The sequence below is a fragment of the Didymosphaeria variabile genome, assembly GCF_027946475.1.
Source record: "Didymosphaeria variabile strain IMI 356815 chromosome Unknown scaffold_6, whole genome shotgun sequence".
NCBI lineage: Eukaryota > Fungi > Ascomycota > Dothideomycetes > Pleosporales > Didymosphaeriaceae > Didymosphaeria > Didymosphaeria variabile.
The window spans coordinates 842235-869375 of NW_026611625.1; the positions used below are offsets into that span (position 1 = coordinate 842235).

A 27141-nucleotide genomic window follows, 5' to 3' on the forward strand; every position below is an offset into this window, starting at 1 on the left:
CAGGCTTCGGTATGCTCGCAGTCTCGTTGCAGCATGTTCACCGGGACGTATCCACACGTCAGTGGACATCGAAGTCTCGAGAACCTCATCAAGCCCTGGGAGCCAAACATGTTCCGCAGTCTGAAGGAGGATGGGTACCACGTCGCATGTTTAGCGCCAAGAGGCGATACATTTGCGCCAACCGTGACCGAGCTCAGCGTGACGGAGTACGGATTCCTGGAGACTCCCGAGTTCGTACCAAAGTTTGCAGGTGGTGGCAGGCCTGTTGATGAGAGCATATGGGGTCGCCTGTTCTACAAGGGTCTTCGGAACGCAGAAGAGGCCTTGGACTACGACGATGGAGTTGTGCGCTCAGCGTTGAAGTGGCTGGACTGCCCGCCTGAGGACAAGCCTTGGGTTCTGTTCATGCCACTCATCTTTCCGCATTGCCCTTTCCAGGTTGAAGAACCATACTTCTCCATGTATAACAGGTCACAGCTGACCGGAGAAATTGTAAATCCTGCAGAGAAGACAGGCTACGAGCCAAGATACATGAAGATCAATCGGGAGCGATACGACACTGCCCGAGCGACTCCAGAGATATGGGCAGAGGTGAAAGCAACATACTATGGTATGATCACAAGGCTGGACGATCAGTTCGGACGTGTTGTTCAGAAGCTTGACAGCCTAAACCTGTGGGGTGACACAGTCACCATGTTCTTTACAGACCATGGCGAGTACTTGGGTGATCATGGTATGATCGAAAAGTGGCCATCGGGTTTGTCCGATAGCCTCACACACGAGCCACTTATAATCGGTGGTGGAGGCCTCCCGCAAGGTCGCGTTTCTGACGTGATGGCAGAGATGGTTGACCTGGTACCCACCATCTTTCACCTGTCCGGGATCGGAGAGCACTTTCCACACAATGGCATTAGTTTGGTACCGGTCCTGGTCGACGGCGAAACTTTCCATAAGACTTACGCTTTCACAGAAGGCGGTTTCCTGATCAGCGAAGAGCCCTTATTGGAACAAGCACCGTTTCCATACGATATCAAGGCAAACCTCCAACACGAGGATACCTCATTGGTCGGCAAAGCTATCAGCATTCGCGATAAAGAGTGGACCTATGTCTATCGACTGTACGAGCCAGCTGAGCTTTACAATCGACGAAGCGATCCAGGCGAGCTGCACAATGTGGCAGCGGATGCAGAGTACAAGCCAGTTGCGGACATGCTTCAAGGTGAAATCTTCAGATGGTTGGTGGCTGGATCGGATTTCTTGCCTTGGCAAAAGGATGACCGATTCCCTAAAGTAGACTTGAAGTCGCCGAAAGAGCAGTTGGAGGAAAGATTGTCGAGAGCTGGAAGGTAATCATGCAATCGACACACTGCCAATTTGCTTCTCGTGCTATTAGGTGCTTTCCTATAGATTCCAGAGCTGTAGATCGAATTGACTCAGTTGTAATGCTTGCCCTATATACCAGGGATTCTGTGGCCAGTACTCATTCCCCCGACCAACAGCAGTATCGCCATGCGCGCCCTCAAAAGCGTTGCTGGTAGCGAAATCCAACGATCGTTGACTTAGTGGCACCCCAAGATCGATACCGGAGGGGAATCTATACGGTGCTCCTTGGATTTGGCTTGCAGGCGCATCGGTAGCATGCTCGTCTTGAACGCTCCGCTGTCGCCGATGCGGAGTCTCAGCGCCGTCATCCACTATGGAGATTTTCCCAATCGCGCTGTGACGTGAGAACAAGTGATTTGAGTGTGCCAAGGAAGGTGAACGATAATCTGCAGCAGAACTGTCCGCGGTGGCAGTTCCAACATTTAAGAGTTGTGATGGAGGCGAAGAACCCCTGAGCAGCAAACGCGAAAGATCCCCCGTCTGAATGCATCGTCAAGGTCTGTAGTAGGGGGTATCGATATACTTACAATTAGATCACCCACTGAAGATGAGGAGGGAATTACTTGACAAGCAGCAAGACAGTTTCGTGCGCCTTCATGTGCGTCATCAACGCTGAATTGCGTTCCGCCATTGTGATAGTTGGCTAGGTGCAGCAACATTCGGGCGCATTGATATGCGCAGGCAATAACATCGTGCTCAAAGACCGGGCAACCAGTCTTGAGTGCGGGGAATTTCTGGAAAACCCTAGACAGGCCTACGGCGTTCTTGAAGCACGAGGAACGCCACTTAGTGACAATTTGTGCATCTAACCGAGAGATCTGCTCTGCAGGTAATGCTTCCTTCAGCCCGGTAAGAGCAATGCGGTACAGGTCGCAGAAGCACTGCCGGAGCCAAACGTGCACTAAAAGGAACGGACCAAGGCGTGATGAATAGGCACGTAGCTGTAAAGCTTTCGTGGATAAATGGAACGAACCAGGAAAGCTATCCTCGAAACCAATCAGCTCTGTTGCGATTTCTTCAATCGACGCGGAAATAGTAGTAACATCCGGCTCCTTAGATAGCACTGCCGCTTTCGTTGTGTGTAGTATCCGGTGTCGAAACCACATTAGCCGAACATAGATGCCAAGAGAGCCAATGCATTCCGATAGAGGCTGTCCAAGTGTGTATCGTAAGCCTTCGGTATCTTGCTGAAGGTCGAACTCGAAATTGCGCTCGTGGCAAGGAAGCTGTATGTGAACAGAGGTGTCTGAAAACAGGGAAAAGTCGGACATGCCACCGGCAAGCCTTCTGTCGACGATGTAAAGAGACCACATCAAACGTCGTCGAGATTCCCGCGCAAGGAAGCCGAGATGTCGAGCCTCGTAATTCAATCCGATTGCATATGCAGCCCTGGAAGCAAGTGCATGTAGCATTAGAGCAATACCAAGCCGGCCTTGACGCGTGTGGTGTTTGATGAGTAGAAGCAAGCACTGCACCTTAATGACTGAAAAATTTCCCAGGTCCTGCATCACCAAGGTCTCAGCTTGCGACATCCATTGCGGGCTGAGCGCTTTGAGCTCGGCGTCCAAGTCCAACATATCGCATGTCGTAGCTACTAGAGCAAGTAATAAGGCTTGGTCAAGGCTTCCAGACTCGAAACGTTCTACCAGTGATGCTTTGTGGAAGAATGAGTAGTCGGGTATCGGATGAATGTGTTGGAAAAATGCTTCAAACATGCGAAGGGTAAGGCCGTGGTCTAACCGCGCATGAGCCGTAGTAGTATTTGGTATCGAGTTTAAAACGGGTGAACGATCCGATCCATCCAAAGCCCTCTTTGATCGCGGGTATACGCATTGCACGCGTCTGCGTTGGCATCGTCGGCAACTAGGCAACTCTCCGCAGCACTTTGCCTTCAGAGACCGGCAAGGAATGCATGCAATCTTCTTTCGCCGAAGTTGTAAGATTTCATCCGGAACCAGGCTGGATTCAGGTGAGCTCTGCCCAAAGGAACAGCGGAGGTTCAAGCGTTCACAACCGTTGCAGACATCGCGCCTTCCGTCACACTTGACTTTGCGAGCTCGACACTCTGCACAAGTGTCTGGCGACCGTTTGGATGCTCCTCGAGCAGACATGCGTGCCGTTTGATGCAACAGTTTAGTACCAAAGAATTGGCTGCAGTGGCGCCATGATGGATGAGTTGGCGTGGTGGGGTGTCAGTGCGTGGTGGGCTTGGAATTGCTACACAAGTATAGATCGCTTATTGGTCACGCACGCTAAATCATGTGACTGAATAGGAGATGGGGCCGGGAGGTGTGTAATTCCCAATGTCAAGTGCAGAGCTATCATGCTTCATGGTCACGATAATCGGTCTTCCAGGTGTGACACAGCACACGTCTCAAATTGTGGTGGCCCTTATCTGGTCAGATATTCGCAAGAGTGGATATTAACAATGTGGGACGGTGGTATCATGCATATCTACAATTTCGCGCGTCGCTGGAGGTACATGCGGATACCGGCGGCCACTGGTAGACATTAGCAGATGCTCAACCGCCGAACAATGGGGGAACCAGGTGCGGACGCAGGCAAAAGGAAGTGCATCATCATCATGCTTTGCAACGCTGAGAACGTATGACTAGCTCAACGGCTAACATGAGATACAGATAGCAACGGGTAACGGCAACATGAGAGAACCGGAAGAAATCCATCCAGCCAGATGGCACAATCCAACCAAAATATATCACATGATGAAGAGCGTAGCGACAGGGCAGACGCGTGGGCATCACTTACCCACAACGGCAGCCAATGACTTAAAACCGAGCAATCCCAAAAACCACCCACCCCATCCGATCGCTCTTCCTTGTCGGTCGAAGTTCGGCTTCATCTCGCTCATCTTCAAAAACTGCTGCAGCTTCTTAGCCGTGAAAGGAGGATACCTCATATCCAGCATGCCCTCTATCCAAGTAGGCGTACTCGTCACACTCCTTCTGTGGGTGAATACATCGAATGATGCTTTGCCTCGGTACGCGCCTTGACCCGAGTCACCTACGCCACCAAAGGCAAGAGTGGGGATAGAGGCGTGGAAGAAGCCGTCGTTGAGAGTGGCGCCCCCGGAGCGCGTCTGCGAGAGCACCTTCTCCATCTCGGCTTTGGAGCCGAAGGGGTAGAGACCGAGCGGAGTGGCGTGGACTTCATTCGCGATTTTGATAGCTTCATCGAGGTCGTTGACGGGGAGAATGGGCAGGAATGGACCAAATGATTCGTCCTTGATAAGAGAGTCGTTCATGGAGTCGACTTGAACCACGGTGGGCTCAATGAAGAGATCATCCTCGTCCATGGTACCACCAATCAGAATCTTGCCGCGCGACTCGTCAAGCATCTTCTTGAGGCGCTGGAACTGGCGCTGGTTGACTATACGACCGTAGTCGGGAGAGTTCCGGGCTCCTTGCGGGTAGAACTGCTTGAGCTGCACCTCCAGTTCCTTCACGAAGGGCTGCACCATCTCCTTGTCAATGAGGGTGTAGTTCTGACCCACGCATACCTGACCCGCATTGAATGTCTTGGCCCAAAGCAGACGGCGTGCCGCCAGCTTCGGATCCGCGTTCTTCGTGATAAAAGAGGGGTTCCTGCCACCAAGCTCCAGCGCGACTGGTGTGAGTGTCTCGGCAGCCTTTTTCGCAATGATGGTGCCGACGTTGGCGGACCCTGTGTAAAAGATCTTATCCCACTTTTGGTCGAGGAGTGCGGTGGTCTCAGGAATGGCGCCCTGTACAATGGTGTAGTATTCGGGATCGAGAGATTCTGCGATGATCTTCTGCATGACAGCCGCGCAGTGGGGCGAGCTCTCGGAGGGCTTGAGGACGGCGGTACAGCCAGCAGAGATGGCGCCGATGAGGGGACCGAGCGATAGTTGAATGGGGAAATTGAAGGCACTGTCTGCTGTAAGCAACTTTCCATGAGCAGGTCCTAGTGTGCACACCCAATAACCAGCACCGCGCCGAGGGGGTCTTTTCGGATGCGCGGACCCATCAGCTTGTTCGTGAAGTTGATGTCTTCTGCCTTCTCGTCCTTGGCCCATCGCGGCAGGTTGTTCTGCATGAAAACAATGTCGTTCATGCACCATGAGAGCTCCGCAAGGTGCGTCTCGAATGTTGGCTTGCCCAAATCCTCTTTGCATGCTTCAATGATAAGAGCCTCATTGTCCTTGAGTGCCCAGTATAGCTTCCGGAGCTGCACCAGACGGAACTCGAGCGGGCGCGTCTTGTGCGACAGAAAGCTTTGGCGGATGCGCGCGGCGACGGCAGGAATTTCGTCAAGCGATGTGTGCTCGAAGGGGGGAATCTTAGCCGCCATGGTGTTTGAGCTTCGTTTAGATGGAGGATCGCGCTCTGAGTAGGTCGTGAGAGTGTTACGGAGACGCCGTGAAGCTAATCGCGTTAGTGTGTCGTGCCAGTGTATGTCGTGAGAGCTGCGCGACCCCTTTAAGTTCTGTCGCAGAAAGTGCCTGGCATATCCAGAGTCACGGGCGGCGCGAACTGCCTCGGTACACTATCCTGGTAGCCCCGCAGCCCCGCTCACCTCCCTTATGTGGTTTAGTTAAGACATGCCCGCCTCAACACCAAAATACATAGGAACTAGCACACCTTAGTAGTAATAAGTATCTAGAGCTAGTGTTTAGCTTTTAGATAGTTATTAAATCATATTTATATTTATTAAGCTTTAAGGTTTTTAAATTAATCTTACACTAAAATAGCTATAACTATCCCTTAGACGCGCTGCAAACGATAGTTGGCCTATGCGATGTCGATTTTACCGCACTTACGTAAGCTTTGATTCACAGCTCCCACCTCCACGCGGGGCGACCTCACCACCAACAATGGCGCCGAAGAAAAAAGCCAAAGCATCTGTACCCTCGCAAACACTCGTGATCGATAACGGCGCATATACCCTCAAAGCCGGCCTTGTGTCGAACGAAGCCGTAGACCTCAGCTATGACGATTGCAGCGTGATACCAAACTGCATCGCGCGAAGCTCACGCGACAAGCGCACATATGTCGCGTCAGAGTTAGCAGAATGCAAAGACTTTGGCGAGCTCGCGTTTCGAAGGCCCGTCGAGAAGGGCTTCATCGTCAATTGGGAGGCTCAGAAGGCGATCTGGGAGCATGAAATCATGGGTGCTGATGCGGGGACGGAGCTGTGGGTAGGTACGAGGCCGAGGTTTACCATAATAAATGCTCCGAAACTAAGCCTGTTGTAGTGTGAACCAAAGAATACGAACCTGCTTCTAACGGAGAAGCCGAACTGTCCCAAAGAGCTGCAGAAGAACTGCGATGAGATCGTTTTCGAGCAATTCGAATTCGCTGCCTACTATCGTTGCGTTGGTGGCGCGATGAACGCATACCACTCTGCTTTCCTCGGCGCGCTCCCACAAGAGTGCCTACTTCTCATCGACACATCCTACTCCGATACGACCATACTGCCTGTATACAAAGGGCAGCTGTTGCATTCGGCGGTACGACGACTCACGGTCGGTGGAAAGCTGCTCACGAACTACCTGAAGGAGCTCTCTTCGCTGAGGCACTACAACATGCTGGAGGAGACATATCTGCTCAACGAGATCAAAGAAGCTGTGTCATTCGTTGCGCCGACAACGCAGCAATTCTCGAAAGACCTTGAACGGACATGGAAAGGTCGATTAGGCGACAAGAGAGAGCTTGATTCGAGCATAGTGCTGGATTATGTTTTGCCAGATTACGAGCAATCAGTTCATGGGTATGTGAGGCCGCACGACCCGGCGAAGTCGAGGATGCGCCGCGGATTGCAACCTTTGCAAGGCCCGCGAGAGGACCTTCTACCGCTCGGAAACGAACGGTTCGCTGTCCCAGAGCTACTCTTCAATCCGGCCGATATTGGGATACGGGAAGTCGGACTACCCGGCGCTGTCATAGAAGCACTGAGCGGACTCCCGGAGTCTCTGCGGGTTGCCATGCTGGCAAATGTCGTGGTCGTCGGAGGGAACACGCTCATTCCTGGTTTCATGGACAGGCTGGAGGGCGAGTTGAGGACATTGGTGCCTTCACAATACTTGCTCAACATCGTAAGAGCAGATGACCCGATCAAGCATACGTGGCTGGGTGCTGCGCGGTTTGCGAGTCGGCCAGATCTGATGAAGGAAGCGTTGGTGACGAAGGCTGAATATGACGAACGAGGATCTACATGGCTAGGAAAGAAGTTCGCTGGAGGAGACCGATGAGGTCAAGAACGATCCATTGGCATGCAATTCTGTATATGAAACATCAAGATGTATGAAAGAAACGTCGCACTCACTTCCCGAATGACCGACGTGTTGCTTTGGCCTTGTTCAAGCCGCACCAAATTTGCCCCTGCCCAAACTACCGCGTCTACATGTACCGGTCTGATCGTGTCACAAGTGCAACGTAGACCTGCTATCAACTAAATAAATAGTCATTGATGACCATCGCCAGGGTGTCGTAGTGTCGCGTGTTGCTGCGGCTTACAGTAGACGCGTTGATTGGTCAAGATGAGTCGGCAATTCTTCGGCCTACGTCGAAAAGTTGCAGCGTTCAATCGTGCACCGCCGAAGAGGTCCATCTTCATCACCAATCCAATGCGACGAATACCGCGCCCGCAGCGGGCAATCGATCCTTCGCTTCCCGTTCCATCTCTAATCCAGCGTCGGACAGGCCCTTCACAGTGTTTACGTGCCGCCGCAGCGCAGTCGCATCTCCGCACCACCTCCGCGTGCTTCTCCACGACCCCTACCTTCAACTTCCTCCTCGGCGGAAAGCAAGACAAGAAGAAGCACCAGGCCTTTGTGCGAAGATGGCAGAAGCGAATACTTGGTGACTCGGAACCCATTGGCGCGCACGTCGACCCTTACGATCCGTCATCGCCGGTGCGCATCGCTCCCGAGGAGCAGGGCGAGGAAGTCGAGGTTCTTGAGGATGAACGATCCGTGCAATCTGCTCGAAAACAACATTCGAAAGACGAGCGGCTGCTAAAGAGGAGATACAAAGAAGCTACTGAGGGACCGTTGTTGCATGTTGGTGGAAAAGAATGGATCGAGCAGGCGGAGGAGGTCAACATGGCCAAGGAGTTCGAGAAGCTGACCATGAGGACCTATACGCCGATGACGCAGGAGATGGCGGACCAAATTGAAAATCTGACGGGGACGTACTACACGCTCCGGGATGAGAACCTGATGATGGCGCAAACGTTTGATGAGGCCACCGGCAAACCGTACACGGACTTCAGGTGAGAATGTTAATCCAGCATATAGGCTTCAACAGGCTAAGCAGCGTAGTTTTGGCCGCCAATCGCGCGTCACCAAGCCAGAGATCCTACGAGAGAATTTCCATCAAGCTGTCGTCGAGGTTCACGCACTTAAGCAGGCAGGGAAGGATCTGGACATTTCCAAACAAGCAAACCGAGGTATCTACGATATTCCCACATGGATCAACGATATCCAACTGCAACGCAATGGCGAGGGCGAATTCATTCTCTCCTTCCCCCCAGGTCACTCGCTAGAGGCCTTGCTTGCAGAAATGGAGCGTGTGCCGGATTACGAACATCCGGCAGGGGAGGCAGGGGAGGTCACACAAGACGAATTACTGGCAGAAGAGGGAGAGTCTGTCACATCTCTAGAGCCGCCGCCTCCACCACCCATCATGGACCCTGCCACCCCTGCCTTCAAAAAGGCGGCGCTGGTTAAGGACGATGCTGAGAAGCCCAAGTTCGACTTCATGTCGAACAGGCCTGTGCCTCGTAACGTCAAGACTGCTGATCCCGTGGCGCCCGTTGTGGAAGTCAAGCAAACCGTACAAGAAGTTGTCTTGGAAAAGCCTGTGTCTGCCGTCCCGGCTTTCGACTTCGATGCCGCTTTGGCAACCTCCTCAACCACCCTGAACGAGCTGCGCCATGCTGTGCTAGAGTCAGCTGCCCGCTCAAGTGAACAGAGTGTCTCTGCCATTCGGGATGCGCTTCGTGACAGCATTACATCCGCGTCTAGCAAGATTGTACTGCACGTGGAGCCTAATGTGCAAGTAAAGTGGCAACATGTTCCGCTCACAGACTCTGAACTCAAATTCGCTGTAAGTTACCCATAACACGAGTAATTGATACAGTAATTAAATATCCTCCCAGCTCTCCAAGCGCTTCACCCAACTCACCGGCCACTACATCTCCGACCCGCAGCTCACCTCCTCCAAGCACCTCGGCGACCTCTACCACCACATTTGCGGCAGCGCCAAGCCTACCACCACCGACGTCTATTCTTACATCCACACCGAAGGTACACGCCAAAACACCAAGATCAACCAACTCATGCGCACTCATGCTGAAGGTTCCGTTCTTAAAGTCAAGGCTCCCGTCACCGGCGAGCTTCTCAAGGCCCGCAACGTCCAGCTACTGAAGAAGAACCCTACGAAGGCTGATCGTCGTGTGGAGCTGGGTCTGAACAAGGTTGTTAGGAGGGAGATGATTAGTAGGGGTTTGTTGCCGGATCCGGAGAAGCAGAGGACCATGAAGGGGCTACAGAGGCCGGGTGTGGTTAAGAGGAGGAAGGAGTTAGAGCGTATGACGGGGCTATTTAGGGAATTTAAGGGGCAGGACGAGGATATTTATTTGTTGAGGAAGAGGGCAAATAAGAATTAAGTAGGTAGAAGGGTTGTATTAGTAAGCTACTAAAGCGCCTACGTGTAAAGTAAGGGTGGTTACATTACATATCTCAGCGCCGTCCCATAGGCGGGTTTGTACTATATGTAGGATTATTACCTATTATCCACGACTTTTCGGCGGTAACGTTTTGAAAATGCTGCCTGGTGCCTTCAACAGGCACTGGGACGGCGATGACGGTGGCGCTGGAAGTTGAATTATATATGGCTATTGATCACTATTTTATGGCAAGTGATTCTGCGCGGGGGCTTCCAAAGGTAGCTTCAGCATACCGGCCGACCTCGCAGGGTCATTCACATGGTGAAAAGGTCGTCTATGAGTTAGCTCATGGGGTCTTCCACAGATTCGACGCCGGCATTCATTCAGATCCCGACCCTCCGTAGGAGATTTTATGGTATGCCGGCCATGTGGAGAACTCGCGATGAGCCTTTTGGTATCCTGTCCATGCAAGTCGATTCTTTGTATCTAAACTATCGATGGTCCATCCGAACGGCGATACAAAATCATAATTGACATCGCAGACTAGTCACTATGGATGTAGAAGATACTGCGAGTGTAGAACCTGGGTATGTAAACTTCTTCTCGGAGTCGCACATTGATATCATGAGAAGCCAATGCAGAACCTCTTGGGTATTTTTATAAATGGTTCGAACATGTGCATCTTTCATTGCAACATCTTGAAGATTCTCTCGTCGAAAGACACTCGCATAGGTATTTGCACCTATTTTTCGAGTTGGAATCATCAGCAGTGGTCGATCTCCCTAAAAGCACTCTGGTAAAATTTCGTTCTGTTTATCAACACCATATCACCATTTCCTTATCAAACAATCAGGCGTTTTGCACCAGACTCACTGCTCTCCACCCTGATGTTAACAAAGCCACCATGCCGTCTACATCACTTAAACCGATCTACCTGCACTACCAACATACTCCCCGCCATCTCCGGGTGGCCATAATTTGTGAAGAGTCGCATGCGTGCCATTCCCGTGGTATCGTTGCAACTATCATCGAATCACCCACGATTTTCAAAGCGCACCGGAAAAAGTAAGCCTGGTTCATTTCGATGGGACGCTAGGTGCTCTTCGCAGCAAATATATTGCTCGATTAGCTTTGCTTGAAGGCACTACAATCCCCACGGTAACATAAAGAGGTGAGGAGACCGACCATCTCACAAATGTTACTTGTGTCGCATCGAAGGTCACTGGTGATTTCACGGTTCTCTTTCGGCACTTTTATCACGTGCTGTTAGGCAACGAACGTGGGAATAGCTTTGATGTGACTTATCAGTGTTTTTTTGAGTGGTGATGCCTAGGGTGGTAAGCGATAGCGCTGAGAGCGCTGTCAACCGCTGCATCGCCCACCTCACTTCCTTCCTTTACTACATCTTCCACACGCTTGCCCAGAATTTCACGGTCCTACATCGCCGATCTCAAATCCGAGATTCACTTGGAGCATAGGTAGTCATAGCCAGCGACCCACCGATCTCCACGCTTGTCGCCTGGACCATCCCATATGCGGTATAGGCGCGGTTAGATAACGCTTCGATAAGGTATTGCTTGGCCCCCGACCACCTAGACTTCATACCTTCCGACAGACGTGACGACCGCACACCATGCGGTTCAAGAGCAGCCACGAAAATGCTGTACGCACAACGCTGAACCAACAATGCAATCGAATCCTCCCGAGCGTCCTGGAGCACCCTTTCCCAAACAATTTCGCTTGAAGCATACTCGTTCCAAGACAGGTTGCCTACCATGTAGGCAACGAAAGAAGAAATGCGACGAGGTACGTCCATGTTGTTCAGCATGCAGACGCAACAGCTTGGGTTGTGAATGGTCCGATCAAAGACGTGCTCCAACCAGAAACAGCAGTTCGTGGTCGACTCCATCCTTGTCCCCATTGAATCATCTCATGTTCGCTGGGACCAGCCGCGCTTGCGAATTCACACCTGAGTCGTTCAAGCTGCTGGAGCACTATAGGAATGTGACAGCTGTTCTGCTTCCGGCATGGACTCAGACCCAGGCTCGGAACCCCTTCATCAGCCGTGTGCTTCCATTGGCCCACGACGATGACCTGCTAATGCATGCCGTCCTGGCTGTCAGTGGTGCACATCTATCACACAAGCTTGCAGGCATAGCATCAGTGAAGCGAGCTACTTACATGCATTACTCATTGGTCTTGCGGGAGCTCCGACACGCTATTGCTCGCGGGCACTCTGGCGAGATGAACGGCACCATGCGACTTCTGTCGGTGCTAGCTTTTCTTTGCCTGTATGAAGTAAGACACCCCTCCTTTTCAAAAATGCTGAGCTTTAATATGTCATAATTTTGTAGATCCTAGCTGGTTCTGCTCGGACGACATTGTCATTGCATCTTCAGGCAATTCAGCATACGTTTTCCCAACTCTGTAACATCGGAGCCGCTGCTTCGGCTCAGTCCGACGAGACCAACGATGTACTATCATGGATCTACGACGGCTACTCGTATATGGCACTCTGTAATCTCATCATCCCCACTCAGCCGAGATATTCGACGGAGTTTATCTCAGTAGTACCACCCACTCTCGGTTTGAGGCTATCCCAGCCCCTGAGTAACATTTTCGGTGGAAGTAGGATGCTTTTCGAGATGATACCACGAGCTAATGCGCTCTTTTGCCGTCGCCTCGCTGAGCAATCGATGGGCGAGATAGAGCCTACCCGGGCGTTCCTCGATCACTATGCAAACCTAGTCCTTGCTATCGAGACCTGCATGTCTCTCAATGACAGAACGTCGCCCGACAACGCCCACGCTGCTTTTTCCGAGTGGGTGCAGAGCAATATGGCTGCTGAGTTCATCCGACACGCTCTTCGTATTTATATCGCGACTGCTCGACTGGGGAGCAGCCCGCCGACACCGAACATCGAATCAGCTATTCAGACCAACGTAGAGGCCATGGTTAGAATTAGTCGCACTATTGCGGCCACTCCATGCGCTTCAACCCTGATGTGGGCTGTCATCGTTGGTGGATCCTGCGTGAGAGACGAAAACTATCGCCAGGAACTTGCGTATTGGCTTAAAACTTCCCACTATCAGATGCGGCATCTTTCGCTTGTTCTCAACGCGTTGGAGCTGTTATGGGCCGATCCTAGTCCACAAGCGTTTGGGCCATATGGATTGCGTTATATTTCTGAAAAGCACAGCCTCGAGATTTGTATCATGTAGCAGATTTTCACTATGTTTTGGCGGACTCTTTGAAATGCGTATCTTCATAATACAACTCGGTCTCTACAAGATTGCGGACGTAGGAAAATCACCGCGGATGCGAGCCTGGCTCTTGGCCACTTGGCACTGCTCTACATACGGCCTCCTGCAGACAGAATCTGTGTATGGGCCCACTTGTGTGATGGCTATATGGCACACTAGTTCTGGCGCGGCCAGTGGGATGCGACGTACGACGGACGCTGTTTTGGACGAAGACCGAAGATCCCGAACTTGTACACTAAGCTGAGTGGCGGTGTGCACCTATAAATTTACTTTCGCCCCTCTTGCCTTCGTCTGTTTGAAAATCTATCCTTGTGACATCGCGAACAATGGGGACAGAAATGGATCTAGATGCTTCTGCGACTCTACCGAGCCAGCTTTCACCTAGTTTTATTGGTGCGAAGCAACACGAGTTGATCACACAAGTAGGTCGATGCCACTGGCTTCCCATTTCTCCTACCGACAATTCACTAATATCATATTCAGTCACCTGCTATACACAATGCACCGCTTCCTGCCGACGGACCCGGAAGGGATAGTTTCTCCAACACTCTCTTGCTACTTGTACTCATCATCACCCCCGTTATTTTAGCTCAACTTGTTGGTGGTGGTCTTCTCGTCACGTTGACCACAAGCCTCTTTACCTTGATCCCCCTCTTAGCATTTTACTGGATCATGGCCTCCCGGAGCAGTCCGAGACCAAACAAGAATTACGAGCTGCCGGGCCGTCCCGTCGAACACTACATTTCATTCACATTCGACGTTGATAAGGCAAAATGGTGTGGTAGGAATACGATCCCGATACATACCTTCGCCGAAATGTATATTGACGGCAAAGTGGCTTTCAATGGAGATTGCCTCGACATCATGGAATATCGACATGACTGGTCAAATTTTACCCTTACGTGGGATCTATGCAAGTACATTCTCTTCACGTTTGGTCTAGATGCTCTTTTCCACACGAGAAGTCAAGATCTGGACCAAGTGCGGCCAAACTACGACCAAGGCAACGATCATTACTCGTTTTTCCTCGGGCCACGCATGGTATACACGAGCGGCATCATCTCTGACCCGACCCGAGAAGAGTCGCTGGAGGAGATGCAAGATAACAAAATGGCTATTGTTTGTGAGAAACTAGAGCTCCGACCAGGCGAATCTCTTCTTGACATTGGATGCGGATGGGGAACACTTGCAAAATTTGCCAGCGTCAATTATGGCGCTGATGTAACTGGTGTTACCTTAGCTCACAATCAAACCGCCTGGGGTAACGAAAGCCTTCGCCGAGCTGGCATTCCCGAAGATCAAAGCCGGATCTTGTGCATGGACTACCGCGATATCCCGCAGGAGAAGAAATTCCACAAGATCTCACAGCTCGAGATGGGCGAGCACGTCGGCGTCAGGAGGCTTACTAAGTTCTTCCGCCAATGCTACGATATGCTCGAGGACGACGGCTCTATGTACGTACAACTGTCTGGACTACGACAAGCATGGCAATACGAAGATTTCATATGGGGGTCGTTCTTAAACAAGTATATATTTCGTGGTGCGGACGCGTCCACGCCGCTTTGGAATTACGTTAGATCTCTTGAGAGGGCTGGTTTTGAGATCAAGGGGTGAGTCGTCGGTCGTTACCGTCCCTTTTCGTGAGTCAAAACTCTGATATCGACAGTGTCGATACGGTGGGAGTTCACTATTCCGGCACTATTTGGCGATGGTATCGCAACTGGGTCAGCAACCGTGGAACTATCGAAGCCAAATTCGGAGGAAGATGGTATAGAGTAAGTATGAGATCGCGCAATAACGACTTGGTTTCGAGTTCTGACTGACAAATACTTTTCCTTTAGATATGGGAATTGTTTCTCGCATGGTCCACAATAGCCTCTCGCCAGGGCAGCGCTGCTTGCTTCCAGATTCTTGTCGTGAAGAATCTGAACTCTACTCCCCGTATCAATGGCGTATCGTCGCAATTTGGGCTCACTGGTGCTTTGGTTGTGAGCAAGGCTGCTGGTAAATGCAGGTTACAGTGAAAGGGGCTCGAAACCAGCCACCATAATACTTTCCCCTAGACTGAGTCGCTGATGACGAGTGCTTTAGAGATAATCCACCAAGTACAGCTTAGCTAGTGTCATTCATCGAACTCGGATTGTATTGTAACACTAAACAGAGAACTGTTCACTTGCTTTTCGTCCTGTCTTCGACATGTCCAAATGAAGTAGCTCCACCATTTGCCTTCACCTCCACTTACTTATGAGCCTAGTACCGAAATCTACCGTTCAAGCTCGCCAATAACTATCAACATCAATAAACAGTAAACGCCCATTCCTCCGTCCCCTTTGAAGTCTCTCACCTGCAATAAATCTATCCGTTGATATGAAAAAAAAAAATGTACTTCTTGATCCTAATCCTTCAACCCAAATACCCAAACGCAACAATGACAGCAGCAGAGACACTACTGACCGACCACGACCCTACCTCAGTCTTCGTGAAAATGTATGTGCGATCTAGAACCCTTTCCAAGCTCACTGATTCTTTGCTGACTCACCTGCCTCTACACGCCCTTCTCTGCGCAAGCTCTCGCTTTTTAAGAATAAGCTCGCAAAGCTGAACGCACCATGCGATACGTCTGCGTCAGACAGCATAGAACCGGGGATTCGAGTTCAGACGTAGGCAGGGAGAACTCCGCCATATCAGAGCCAACTAACACTCCAAATGCCGCAACGACAATCGAGACGTCTTCGACCGCGACGGCCAGGGTCTCTGAGATCCCGACTATCAATTTTCAAGATGCTGATCGAGCGACTTTCGGGTTCTTCCTCACCTTCCTCTACCACGGCACCTACCGCTCTTGCTACTCACACCCCCTTACGCTCAAGCCCGCCAACACCACTCTTCTGAAACACAAATCCCCTTACACCGTCACAAAAAGCATTCATCTCTCTTCCTTCTCTTCTTCTCAAGTCATACCGACGCCTATCCTCGCCTGCTCGCCTGGACACTGGGCAGTTCCTTGTCCGCCGCAGCGTTCACAAAATAGAGTATGGGGCACACATACAGCAGCACTGGATTCCAATTCAGCCTCACACCTGTTATAGTCTAATATATCTGGACTCATACTTGCGAAGGACAAGGCCTACGTGCCTTCATCCTCAACGCCCTGTGTCAGTACTGGAGAGTACCAACGCCCCACATCTCCCGGTCTCCACAGTCAGCCTAAGAATCTGTCCAATACCCATACCGACCTTCGCCTCGTCTTCATCTTCGGACTGTAAGGTCGGAAAGTTGGAGCTCTGAAAGCGTACCTCATCACCGTACGTCCCCTCTTCTCCCACGCGTTTTGTCATGCTCACGGAAAAGCAGGCTCCGTCTCCACCCCAAGCTAGCGCCCAAGTCTCTCCCGCCCCAATGAATGAATTATGCAAACCCGCACTCATCAAACAGTCACATCCCCCCTTCACGATCCAGCCCATGGTCCCCGGCCTAGCAGTCCCGAATACACAAACCGCACCGTGCTTTTACAACCCAATACAAGCACCTGAGTCCCTAAAGCGTCCCCCTCACCCGCTGGCCAGCAACTCACCAGCCCCAGGCCTACAGAAGCCATGCATACCCTGACGCGCATACCGTTCTCCACCACCACTGCTCTCAAGAAAGAAAGCGCAGTGGAGAAAGAAAGAGAGGGAAAGAGGGTGAAGCTTGGCCCTGATACAAGGAAGCTAGAAGACGCAAAGGGGTTGATCAAGGGGCTGACAAGAGAGGGAGAGGGAAAGGAAGTCATCGAGGTGGTCTGAATGTAGTTTTAGGGACGCGGGTGGTAATGCGAATGCGGGTCTGGTCCTGGAGGTGCGGTTGGATTGGTCGATTGCATGTGAAGTGAATCGGCTTGGTCGCTACGGTAGCAATTTCTTTGAGCATCGGTGGTCTACGCTCTTTTGTAAAGCTTTGCATTGCCCGGGGGTCCGTTAGTCCTAGTGCATATTACGCCGCTAGACCAAATCCAATGAGTCCACCAGCTTCGATACCATGGGTTTCTCAAAATCCTAGAAAAGCACAAGGTGGAGGCTATTCGAAGCTCTCGCGGGTATTTCCCCAAATAGGAACGCCTTTTCATGCAATGAAACCTTGTCACCTCCAACTCATACCAAAGAACCTCAACGCCTTACAAAATGCCTTCTACACTTAGTAGTGCCAAGCATCAATCCTCTTCCTCTCACCCTCTGCTTGTATCATAAGCGCACAGTCGAAGCACACCGAAAGGCTGCACTCGGGGAGCTCGCACTGCATATAGACCTCGGCGTTGTCACCACATTTCTCGCAGCAAATGGAACCGTCGACTTGCTGCATGACCCCGGCTTGAGTATTCAGGTAGGGTGACACACCGATGCGTCCCATCTCGACGTTGTCCGGGACCTAAACAGTGTGAGCAGATAGAAAGCTTGTGAAGATAGAGGATACTCACCTCGTGGAGGTTCATGGGGCGGAACGTGTGACCACCCTGGACACAGTGCTTTCGAGTCGGCGCCTGAAGCGAGGAAGACCTAGTAGGCGAGACGCTGGAAGCTGGAGCCGGCAGCTGTATGCGGGGCGGAGTGCTACGCAAAACGCTAGGCTGACCAAATGACGAAGTAGGCTTACCTCTCACTGGCGCCCTACGGAAAGGGGGAACAGGCGAACTGGGAAGAGGCACTGCAGTCGGAGACGGCAAGCTGGACTGCCTCAGCGGAGACCTAGCTGGGATGGGTGGAATTCTCAATGGTGTCATAGACAGACGAGGTGGAGTTCTCGATGGCGGCTTAGGCGGGGCCCTCATCGGTGACATGGAAGTAGCGTGCGTTGTATTGAAACCATCCTTTGGGAACGGAGCAGGAGGAATAGCCCTCTCAGCACGTACATCCTGGTCACAAGCGATTGATACTGGGCGCTCCTTCACGTCGACATGCCGATCAACCCAAGTCTGAGTGAAGTCCTGCGACTCGTCACGGGGCATCCCGAGGTTCTTCCTACGCTCTCCTTCCTTGAAATGTTCGATATACATCGGAAAGGGCTCGGTTCCTCCCTTGTTGAGAGCTATCGGTGCTTTCACGCGCTTCAGCTCGCTCATAGAGGGCTTGTTCTGGATGGATTTGTCCAACACACTGTTGTCTGCGACCTGGGTTGATTGACTGTCCTGGCCAGCCGCCATCTCCTCTCGTTGACGTTTGTTCACCGCAGGACGGCCCCTGCCCACCACCCTAACCGTACCAGCAGGTATCTTAGTGACAGGGTAGCACACAGCGACATCGGCCTCGCAAATCTCAGGCTCTTCGTCCGAGGGGATGGCGTCAATGAGATCACGGCTGCTGACAGACGTGAGAGACGAGTCAGGCGACCAACGTGACACAAGTTGGTTGGCTTGTTGCGTGAACAACTTATGGGATTTCTTCAGCGAAGCGACCTCGGTGTCCATCCTAGACTTCTCTTCCGCCATGTCTGCCGCCATGAGCAAGGCTCTGTCGGTTCGCTTTCTGAGACTCTCATTCTCTGCGTCGGTCATGTTGCGCGCTCGTTCGTCTGTCTGTACAATGCGTGCGATTGCCTCTTCAATCTTCTCGAGTTGCTGGTCTCGAGCTGGTACCGAATCTAAGACGGGAGCAGAGGGTCGGTGACTCCTCAGCGCAACGGGACGGGCCAGAGAGGTGAAGGAAGGCAAGACGTAGCCTCGTTGTACGAATTCTTGTTCCTCAGCCTCTTCGCGTACTTCGGAAAGGTCATGTTGATCCGGGTCAGCAAGTCGCGACAAATTTGGTGCGGTGGTAGTCAGCGGCATCGATGTCGCCGACGAACGCTGCTCCTGGTAGCCTTCGATAATGTCTAAGACTGAGTTGCTTGATGCACGCTGGGTGTTGCGAGAAAGAGCCCTATCGCCGCTCTGGGAAGCTTCATCGTTGCGGCTCAACATGTTGGTGTCGAGAACCCTTGGGCGGTTGCGGGCGTGAGGTTGAGGCGATGGTGTGAATCGCTCAGGGTGGAGGCGCTGGTAGAAAGGCTGCTCGTCTAGAAAGCGGTCGAAGCTATCGCCCTCTGCGCGGCGGTGAAAGTCAGAGTGACTGCCGCTCTCAGCCAGATTCACCATAGACCTGAACGGGAGATGAGAGCGGAGAGCCGCAGTGCGCTTGCCAGAGTCCTTTTCGCGAGTGCGGAACGGAAAAAGGCTCTGGAACTTGCCCTTTTTGCGCTCGGTGTCCTGGGCGCGCATGCGCTCGTCGTCCGCAAACCTCACCCTCGTGTGCTGGCGGCTGGAGTCGGATGCGGTCTATGTGAAGTTAGCATGAGCTCGATGGCAATTGAACAGAGCGGGATCGCAGGACTGGCCAGATCATTGATCTCTTAGCCATGGTTGACTTGAGCCTGATCATGGAGTGCAAATCCATAGTCATTGTGACTGTCCGTCTCCTCGTGGATGTCCTTCCAGGTCACCGCTGTGGTCGGAGCACCGTGGAACTCGCCAAAGGGCCTGGCGGTCCTGGGACTCACCGGAAGCGCATCTCGCACCGGTTCGAGGGCAGCGGGGGTGGACCCAGTGCCCGCTGCGGCGCGGAGTGAGTTGGTAGACACGGCAGACCGGAGCCTGGGTGTAGGGCTGCTGCGTGGAAAGAGCCGCCGGGGGTCGAAGCGGCGGCGGGAGCGCTGAGGGGACGGCGACAACCTACGTGGCTTGTTAGCTGCCATTTTTCCAGTTGCAAAATGGCCAAACAACGTAGGGAGCGAGTCAAGGGGCAGAGGTCAAGGCTGGCTGGGGCATCTTATATACCAACAGGCCAGGCAGACGTTGCTGTGGTGAAGCAAGATAGATCAAAACAGCCGTCACCGCGGTGCTGCCTTGTGCGTGGAGTAGAAGTGAAGGAAGGAAGCTTACACATTTGGCAGGCGCGCGGTGGTGAAGGAAGGGGCAGCGTGGGAGGACTCGGTGAAGCATGCAACGTCAGAAGCAGCGCAGCGAAGGTCGACCGGGTAAATCACATGAAGAAAGCACGGATAGCAGTACAAGAGAAATCGTGTGATATTGATAAGAGAGCTAGCCATGCCGACCGATGGTGTGGGGTATACAGCGAGGGTGCAATGCAAAGTCCTTAGATGTTCCTCCTCAAACGCCCATTGTCCAATGACTGTCGAATGCACCAAAAGCGAGATTGAAACTGTTTGCCAGGGCCTACATCTACTTGGAGTCCCTCGAATCTGGGAAATAGCTCAACCGTGCCACCTGCTCAGACACGCCCCCACTACCGCTTCTTGCACGGCCATCTTGTGCCGACGCGGATGCCGGGCTGCTGACGTCGAGCGATTTGCGAAGTCCCACACCGCTGATGTTCGCAGAAGGTGTTTGAGGTGGGCTAGACGTTTGTCGTCCCTTGCCCAGCATGGCGCCTCCGCCCATCGACTCCAGCGAATCAGGTTCGCGCGCTCTGGCTGGCTTCGACGGTGAAGATCCAAGCCCACGATGCATGTCTATACCCGAGGAAGAAGTGGACAGGAACTCTGCAATCTCTGCACGGCTTGTTCCACGTTCTGAGTCGGGCGTTCTCGGAGACCTCCTGCCCTGAGGCGGTAGCTGCAGGAATTTCTGAATGGCATTGCGGTCGTCGTCTTCATCGTCTTCATCAGAAGTGCCTTCGAAATACATGTCATCCCAGGTAGCTGAGTCTTTGCTGCGTACCGAATCCGTCGTGTGCCCACGTGCTCGTTGGTTAACTGGCGTTTTGAGAGGAGCAAGCTCGTCAGCAACTTCGCGCAGTTCGCTCTCAGTACGCTCAATGGGTGACACCAAGTCTTCCTGTCCCTTGACATGCTCTCCGTCTTCCTTAACAGGAACATCGACGCCCTTAGCTCGATCGATGGCGGGTTCACGTTCGTCGCGCTCATTGGCTGCGTACGTGTCGGCGAAGTGAGTGTCGCACAAATGCTTAACGACCGGCCAGCCGTATGCATTTGCGAACATGCGGCGAACTATGATGTTGTTGTGCGCATCTGGCTCCAATCGCACCAACACCTTCCGCCATGATAGATCCTTGTGGTAGGCGCGAGCAATCTTTTCTTCGACCCGCAAGCCACTTGTCTCGTCTGCACTGCCTGCGGAGACCTGAGATGAGCTGCTGTCGCCTGAGAAAGAGCGACCAGTGTTCCTCTTCCTGGTCGGTGGCGGTGGGATGTCCTCTGGATGGTAGATGCGGTCATGGAAGATCGTGCGGGCTCTCGTAGAAGGGTCGATGATCCAAGAAGTCTCAGGTACGGGAGGGGCAAGGAGATCGCTAGCAGATTCAAATATCGTCGTTTTCGGCGGTCTCGCAGCGTGCGACGGGTCGTTGAGTATCGAATCACCTCGGGTCGCTGGTGGTCTCTTGCTCTGCCGCTCCGGCTGGTCTGGCGACGCGTGCTCGCCGGCCTGAGCGTCGGCCTCTTCCTGCTCCATTGCTAGCGTTTGGCTTCTCTTGAACATCTTCTTGTCTTTGGCAGTGTGCTTGCCTGAAGGGCGTATGTAGTTCCAAAGCGTGTAAATCGTGCTTGAGTTCTGGATACCATCAGAGGATGTCTTTTTCCCATCCGAGTTTCGTCGCTCTTCATCAAACCACTGATTGGCGCTTGGCTCTGCAGCCGCTTGTGCCTCACTATCTTCGTTCGTCACGTCAACTCCTGGCTGGGGAACAGCAGTGTCATCTTCACTGAAAGAAGGTGATTCAATACCGTCATTCTGTTCATCAGAGGAAAAGGCGACCCTCGATGGGTTAGGCGACGTGTTCTGGCCGATCAGTTGCCCAAAACCCCAGGCAGCCACTGTGCCAACAAGTCCATTCTCTCTCCTAGCCTTTTCGACCTTACCAAGACCTCTCCAGTCAAGGAACAATAAGCAACTGGTCCGGAGCGGTACAATGCCATCGTTGACTACATTGGAGTAGACGGTCCTGTTTCGGAACATTCGCAAGACTACATGGGCAGGACCGGACGGTAGGATCCGCAGCAAAGGCTTCGAGCCTGGGTCATCTTCCTTGTGTTGGGCTTGTGACTGTCCTCCGAGACCGCTCACCATCGCTGTCCATCCGCTTCTTGCCAGTGTAGGTGCCCTCCATGTTAGACCCAGATCTTGACCAGTCCTCCCTACCAATCCGAAATCCAGGGCAAACTTGACATACATTGGATTTTCATTGCTTAGGCCCAGAAATGGTGATGCCATGGCGATGAAGTTGATAGGTTTGATGTTCTCAAAAAATTTAGGCGAGTGCTTGTATATGTATGCAATCGCGTAAGTTTGTACAACACCACCAAGAGAATGCCCAACAAAACTGATGCTCGTGAACTTATAAGCTCTCTTGTCTTCGTCAGAGTGGCCTTGGTGACGGATGCTGCTCCCATCGTGTGCCGGTACGCCTGAAGCTGTCTTGTCTTTGGTCGGCGTAAACGAAGTCATTTTCATTTTGGGCTTCTTAAGCGGAAGATACGGCTGATCAGGGTAGGTCAACTCGAGGACGTACTTAGCTAACCTCTTGCCGAGATACTGAACTCCGCGTTCCGTCCGTATGACATTGTTATGGAAGCCGCGGACGATAACCTCCTCATCATCTTCGTCTTGATCAACCTCTTCAGAAGTGTCATCTTGGCCACCGGACAAGGGAGCAGTAGAAACACCAGTCATGTCCTTTCTTTCCGTCCCTGAAGCCTGCCGCTCATCCTGTCGCCGTTTCCTACGGTCTTCCCGCGCTTGTTTAGCTGTCGCATCTATGCTCTCTTTCAAATACAGCATATCTGCTCCCAGATTGCTATGTAAGCCATGCGTAAGAATCACCAGGTGAATCTTCTTCTGCTTCTGTGGCTCCTCTGGCGATTGTTGAGGCGCATCAGTAGAGTGCCTGTTCGGATTCTTCGGCAGCTCCGGCTTGTTCCACAGGCTCGTAGTGTCATCCACGACCAGTTTCACTGCTTTCGAATACACTCCCTTCGGGTTCGCAGCATGGCTCGCCTTGTGCGATTGCTTTCCCTGCTGGTGGTCTTGAACCTGACCGGGCACTCCATGTGAGTTTCCGGTAATAGCCATGAAACCCAGATCCAAGGATTTCTCATCCCGCGCAACCAGCAGCTCGTAGCCAATAGATGCCGACTGCGAGAAGATAATCTGCGAGGCGATCTCGATTATCCACGTTGCGCTCTGTGGTGTGCCGTCGTTTTGTTCCCTGTTCCCGCCGATCTCGCGAATGTGCTCCGGCACTGTGAGCCTTGCATTCCAAGAACCGCCAGCCTTGAGATTTGGCTCAAACTCAGGCACGCCTTCCTTCTTTGGTGCCTCCACCTTCTTGTTCGGATTGAATGTGGAGGGGTATGCAGCGACATGGATTGTGTAGGGTCCGTGGAGGTATGCGGCGCGGAGGGGTATCGCAGACGTATTCCGCACGCGGACATGTAGAAAGTTCGGCGACGGTAATATTCGATCTTGAGAAGGTGTATATGTGACCGTGTATCTGGCAAGCGGTCAATGTCACGGCTGTCACGGCTGTCACGCCTGTCATAGTCCGTACCTGACTACCTCTCCGACCTTGACGCTCCCCGTCTGGTGGAGCAGCAACATGCTCCTGGCGCGCTGTTCTTCTTTGCGCTGCTCCTTGCGCGACTTGCTGAGCAGAAAGTAAGAGGAGCGGGCTTCCGAGCACCCGGCGTCCGGAATCTGGGCAAGGGAATATGTACGCGGTGTGAGCAGCATTTAGCGGAAAGCTAGCAAAGTTCGGGTGGATTTGCGTGTGGCAACGGCGGTAGCGGAGCGGCAGTGCATCATAGGGGTTCAAGGGTTCTTTTGCAATGTTTGTAGCGTCATCTCAAGTCTGCGAGCGCAGATGTCACGCAGCGAGGATGCGATGGTTGATGGGCACGCCTATGGGCACGTCATACGTCAGCTCTGCTCGCGTGGCTCCCTCGCAGCCTTATTTACCCGGCAGACACGCGTGGAGTTTCGCGACTGGCGGCGCGCCAGTATGTTGTCACTGTTCGAAGGCCCTTTAACCTGTCATTATCTTATGGGGAATCTCCAGGCACGCGTACGTGCAGCCAGACGCGCGTTGCCTGCTATTTGGAGCTGCTGTCACCGCCGAAGCCTCCAAGGCTCTTGCGAGTGCACGTGCCATCGGCACGTTCTCTTTCCGCTTCCGACGCGGTCATTCCACAGTCAACCTCGAAGCTGGTGGACGGTGCATCTTCTATCACATGGGTGTCTCTGGCAAACAACTTAGGCATCTTTTTACTTCAGTAAACGCCTTCAGATGACTTGCTGAAGCCGCAGAATGTTCCTCAATGAAGGACGAGCTTAAAAGAGCAAGCCAGGCGACCGCTACTGGTGTTTACTGAAGCTGTTGAAGAGCCAGTTGATAAGGGTCAAGATATGAGGACGCCAGTGCTCACTTACCACTGGCTTCGTTATCATCCGGCAAACGATAAACGAAACGGCTAGTAGTCGTAGTTCGAGCCTGACTTCTCTTAGCTGAAAAGTCATATGTAGAAACATGATCAAGCTTTGTCGTTGACGGACTATAGCTCTGGCACCATATTCTCTCCAGTCTCCGACTCACGCTGGAGCTCCTGGCGAGCGGTGTTGACTCCAGCATCCTGGCGCTCGTACGCATCACCAGTCATAGAGGCAGCAGAGAACGGAGGCACGCGTGCCTCGGCCGAGCCAACATAGCCAGTCTGAAACTGGGCGATGATAAGGCCCTCACCCGTGACCCCATTGTAGTGCTGGTACGAGGTGTACGTGGAGTACACCTGTGCATTTCGAGCGTCTCGCGGACCCAGCGGGGGCTATCCCCAATGCGGTCAATGATTACACCATGGTTTTCCGCGTCCTGATTATTACGGTAAGACTCAGACCAGGCGGAGGTACTGAGAGACAGCCCGTTCCCGTCGGCGAAGAAGGTGGCAGCTTTATCGTGCCTATTCTTCGAAGTGGTCTTGGGGGCGGACGGCTTTGAGGGAGGTCATGTATGATATTACTATTTTTAAGCCTGCATTCAATTCAAGGGACTGTAAGCTTACCGTTCTGGTCGTCGCCGCCATTCAAAGGTGGAAGCGAAGCCATGATGAATGCCGAGATACGCGGATAGCGGGGGTATTCAAGAGGAGAAGGAATATATACAGATATGTCGAGCTCGATGTTACCTAGTCGTCAATCTGAAGAGAAGAATCGGAAACAGCGGCCGTGGGTTTCATATGCACTTGCACATTCTAGATGACCGAAAGCCTTGCAGCTAGGAGTTCTCTTTCACGCGGATTGGAAAGTCGAACTCTCGGTCACCGCAGGATCTAACACTCGGGTACCTATCATACTAGTAAGACGCAAAAATATAGGTTCCGGCAAAGATCTCTGCCTTGCAGCTCCGTGACTTCAGTAACATGATTCTCAACCAGGGGTTGGATATGAGCTGGTAAACATTTGAACTACCACCTTTCACAAAAGTCTCAGCCAAGGCCAGCCTTAAAGGGGGAAGTCTATCAAGAAGTTACACCGAATTCGTAAGGGCCTGAAATTAGGAGAAAGAGCCGTGGTCGAGCCAAACGCTTACGATATGTACCTTTTCGAAGGAATGTTTGTATCAGTCCTAATTCCGCTCAAGCGTGCTCGTAGATTCGGTTCACTATTTGCCCTTGCTAACAATGTTGATTCATATGTTATCTTCTATGAAAGGTCAATGTACCCACCATACCTGTAAAGGCTACGGAAATATTCCGAATTCAATAGCAGAACGATCGGCTAATGAGAGTAGTCTCGTTCATGAATATGGCACACATCGTTCAAACAATTTACTCGGTGGCGTAGTAAACAGCTTGGCGGGCTTCAATTCAATGAAATGGTATTCTTTGTTGTTTACTCACACACATACATACAATCACTTACGTGAAAGGTCCTCACCGCCATTGCCCAGCTCATAGAGCTACACGTGAATTCCCACCAACTTCACACTATTCTCTAAGTCTAAAATTGCACGCACGCACGCTTAAAGGAAAAAAAGGCATTAGGGTGTAACTTTTTTTAAAACGTCTTCTTCCACTACGAAACCTTGCTGCAAGTTCGAGTCGGACAGACAGATGCTTGTTGAAGGACGGATAGAGCAATACTCACTGAGCTCAGATTGACACACGGAACTGAATGATCCTCAATTTCTGAACGCATCTACGTGGGAGCTCCTGGCAGGTAATCAGACCCTGAGAATACAATACACTGCTCGTGGTGATCCAGAGATGGGATTTATAGCCGTGTCCCCAGACGTGTATGGCAACACAGTAGTCTTTCTTCCTCAAAGGCACATCAACGATGAGCCATTCGATGAAAAAGGTAGTGAAACCCCTTGCGGAGCCAAGATGTTCAAAAAATTCCCTCGGCCCGAAGGCGCCAGAAGTTGCTCAAAGAGCAGAGTGTAGTTTTCACTCGCTGGCTCGGTCAAGACCTCATCGCCAGAAAGACGTATGTTAGTAAAGAATCGCGATCCACGGTCGGTACGTCGTATCGCTCACGAACAACATCACCCAAATCCCTGGCCTCCCATCCCCCATGTTTCCTCCTTTTCCTGACCGTCCTTGCCCCCTCTCACCCAGTCCGGCGTCCAGCGCCCCGAAATGCCCAGCTTGCCATCCGGCCTAGCACATCCATACTGGTCTACTCGTTGTAACTCTGGAGGGCGCGCCCAGCAACCCACAAAGTAAGGAGGGAGGCCGTCCTCTGGGTGCGGCGTCAAGCAGTGGAAGAGGGCACTCCTAAGATCAGGGCACGCCGTCCCGTTCCCGTTTCGCGGAAGTGAAGGCCGTACCACCGCCCCGAGCGCGACATTGACCGAGTTCCGCTCCG

The 27141-nt window shown here is 52.3% G+C and overlaps 8 protein-coding genes across 8 annotated transcripts; 4 read left to right on the forward strand and 4 right to left on the reverse strand.

The window, feature by feature from the left end:
- Nucleotides 1-33: 33 nt before the first annotated feature.
- N0V89_008217 (uncharacterized protein) lies at nucleotides 34-1350 on the forward strand (the record flags this gene model as incomplete). The annotated part of the gene is made up of 1 exon (XM_056216975.1): nucleotides 34-1350. The coding sequence occupies one exon, from the start codon at nucleotides 34-36 to the stop codon at nucleotides 1348-1350; it is 1317 nt and encodes a 438-aa protein (XP_056068531.1).
- Nucleotides 1351-3837: 2487 nt separating this feature from the next.
- On the reverse strand, nucleotides 3838-5712 carry HFD1 (Hexadecenal dehydrogenase; the record flags this gene model as incomplete). Its single annotated transcript, XM_056216976.1, has 3 exons — nucleotides 3838-3884; nucleotides 4150-5291; nucleotides 5339-5712. 3 exons carry the CDS (start codon nucleotides 5710-5712, stop codon nucleotides 3838-3840), a joined length of 1563 nt encoding a protein of 520 aa, XP_056068532.1.
- A 523-nt stretch (nucleotides 5713-6235) lies between these two features.
- Nucleotides 6236-7612, forward strand: ARP6 (Actin- protein 6; the record flags this gene model as incomplete). The annotated part of the gene is made up of 2 exons (XM_056216977.1): nucleotides 6236-6559; nucleotides 6617-7612. The coding sequence occupies 2 exons, from the start codon at nucleotides 6236-6238 to the stop codon at nucleotides 7610-7612; spliced, it is 1320 nt and encodes a 439-aa protein (XP_056068533.1).
- A 288-nt stretch (nucleotides 7613-7900) lies between these two features.
- N0V89_008220 (uncharacterized protein) lies at nucleotides 7901-10032 on the forward strand (the record flags this gene model as incomplete). The annotated part of the gene is made up of 3 exons (XM_056216978.1): nucleotides 7901-8634; nucleotides 8684-9470; nucleotides 9523-10032. The coding sequence occupies 3 exons, from the start codon at nucleotides 7901-7903 to the stop codon at nucleotides 10030-10032; spliced, it is 2031 nt and encodes a 676-aa protein (XP_056068534.1).
- A 3935-nt stretch (nucleotides 10033-13967) lies between these two features.
- MT1 (Sphingolipid C9-methyltransferase 1) lies at nucleotides 13968-14909 on the forward strand (the record flags this gene model as incomplete). Its single annotated transcript, XM_056216979.1, has 1 exon — nucleotides 13968-14909. The coding sequence occupies one exon, from the start codon at nucleotides 13968-13970 to the stop codon at nucleotides 14907-14909; it is 942 nt and encodes a 313-aa protein (XP_056068535.1).
- A 2559-nt stretch (nucleotides 14910-17468) lies between these two features.
- On the reverse strand, nucleotides 17469-19997 carry N0V89_008222 (uncharacterized protein; the record flags this gene model as incomplete). Its single annotated transcript, XM_056216980.1, has 3 exons — nucleotides 17469-17699; nucleotides 17749-19581; nucleotides 19671-19997. The coding sequence occupies 3 exons, from the start codon at nucleotides 19995-19997 to the stop codon at nucleotides 17469-17471; spliced, it is 2391 nt and encodes a 796-aa protein (XP_056068536.1).
- Nucleotides 19998-20484: 487 nt separating this feature from the next.
- Nucleotides 20485-24012, reverse strand: N0V89_008223 (uncharacterized protein; the record flags this gene model as incomplete). Its single annotated transcript, XM_056216981.1, has 2 exons — nucleotides 20485-23773; nucleotides 23831-24012. 2 exons carry the CDS (start codon nucleotides 24010-24012, stop codon nucleotides 20485-20487), a joined length of 3471 nt encoding a protein of 1156 aa, XP_056068537.1.
- Nucleotides 24013-24830: 818 nt separating this feature from the next.
- N0V89_008224 (uncharacterized protein) lies at nucleotides 24831-25377 on the reverse strand (the record flags this gene model as incomplete). Its single annotated transcript, XM_056216982.1, has 3 exons — nucleotides 24831-25100; nucleotides 25263-25291; nucleotides 25335-25377. The coding sequence occupies 3 exons, from the start codon at nucleotides 25375-25377 to the stop codon at nucleotides 24831-24833; spliced, it is 342 nt and encodes a 113-aa protein (XP_056068538.1).
- Nucleotides 25378-27141: the final 1764 nt, after the last annotated feature.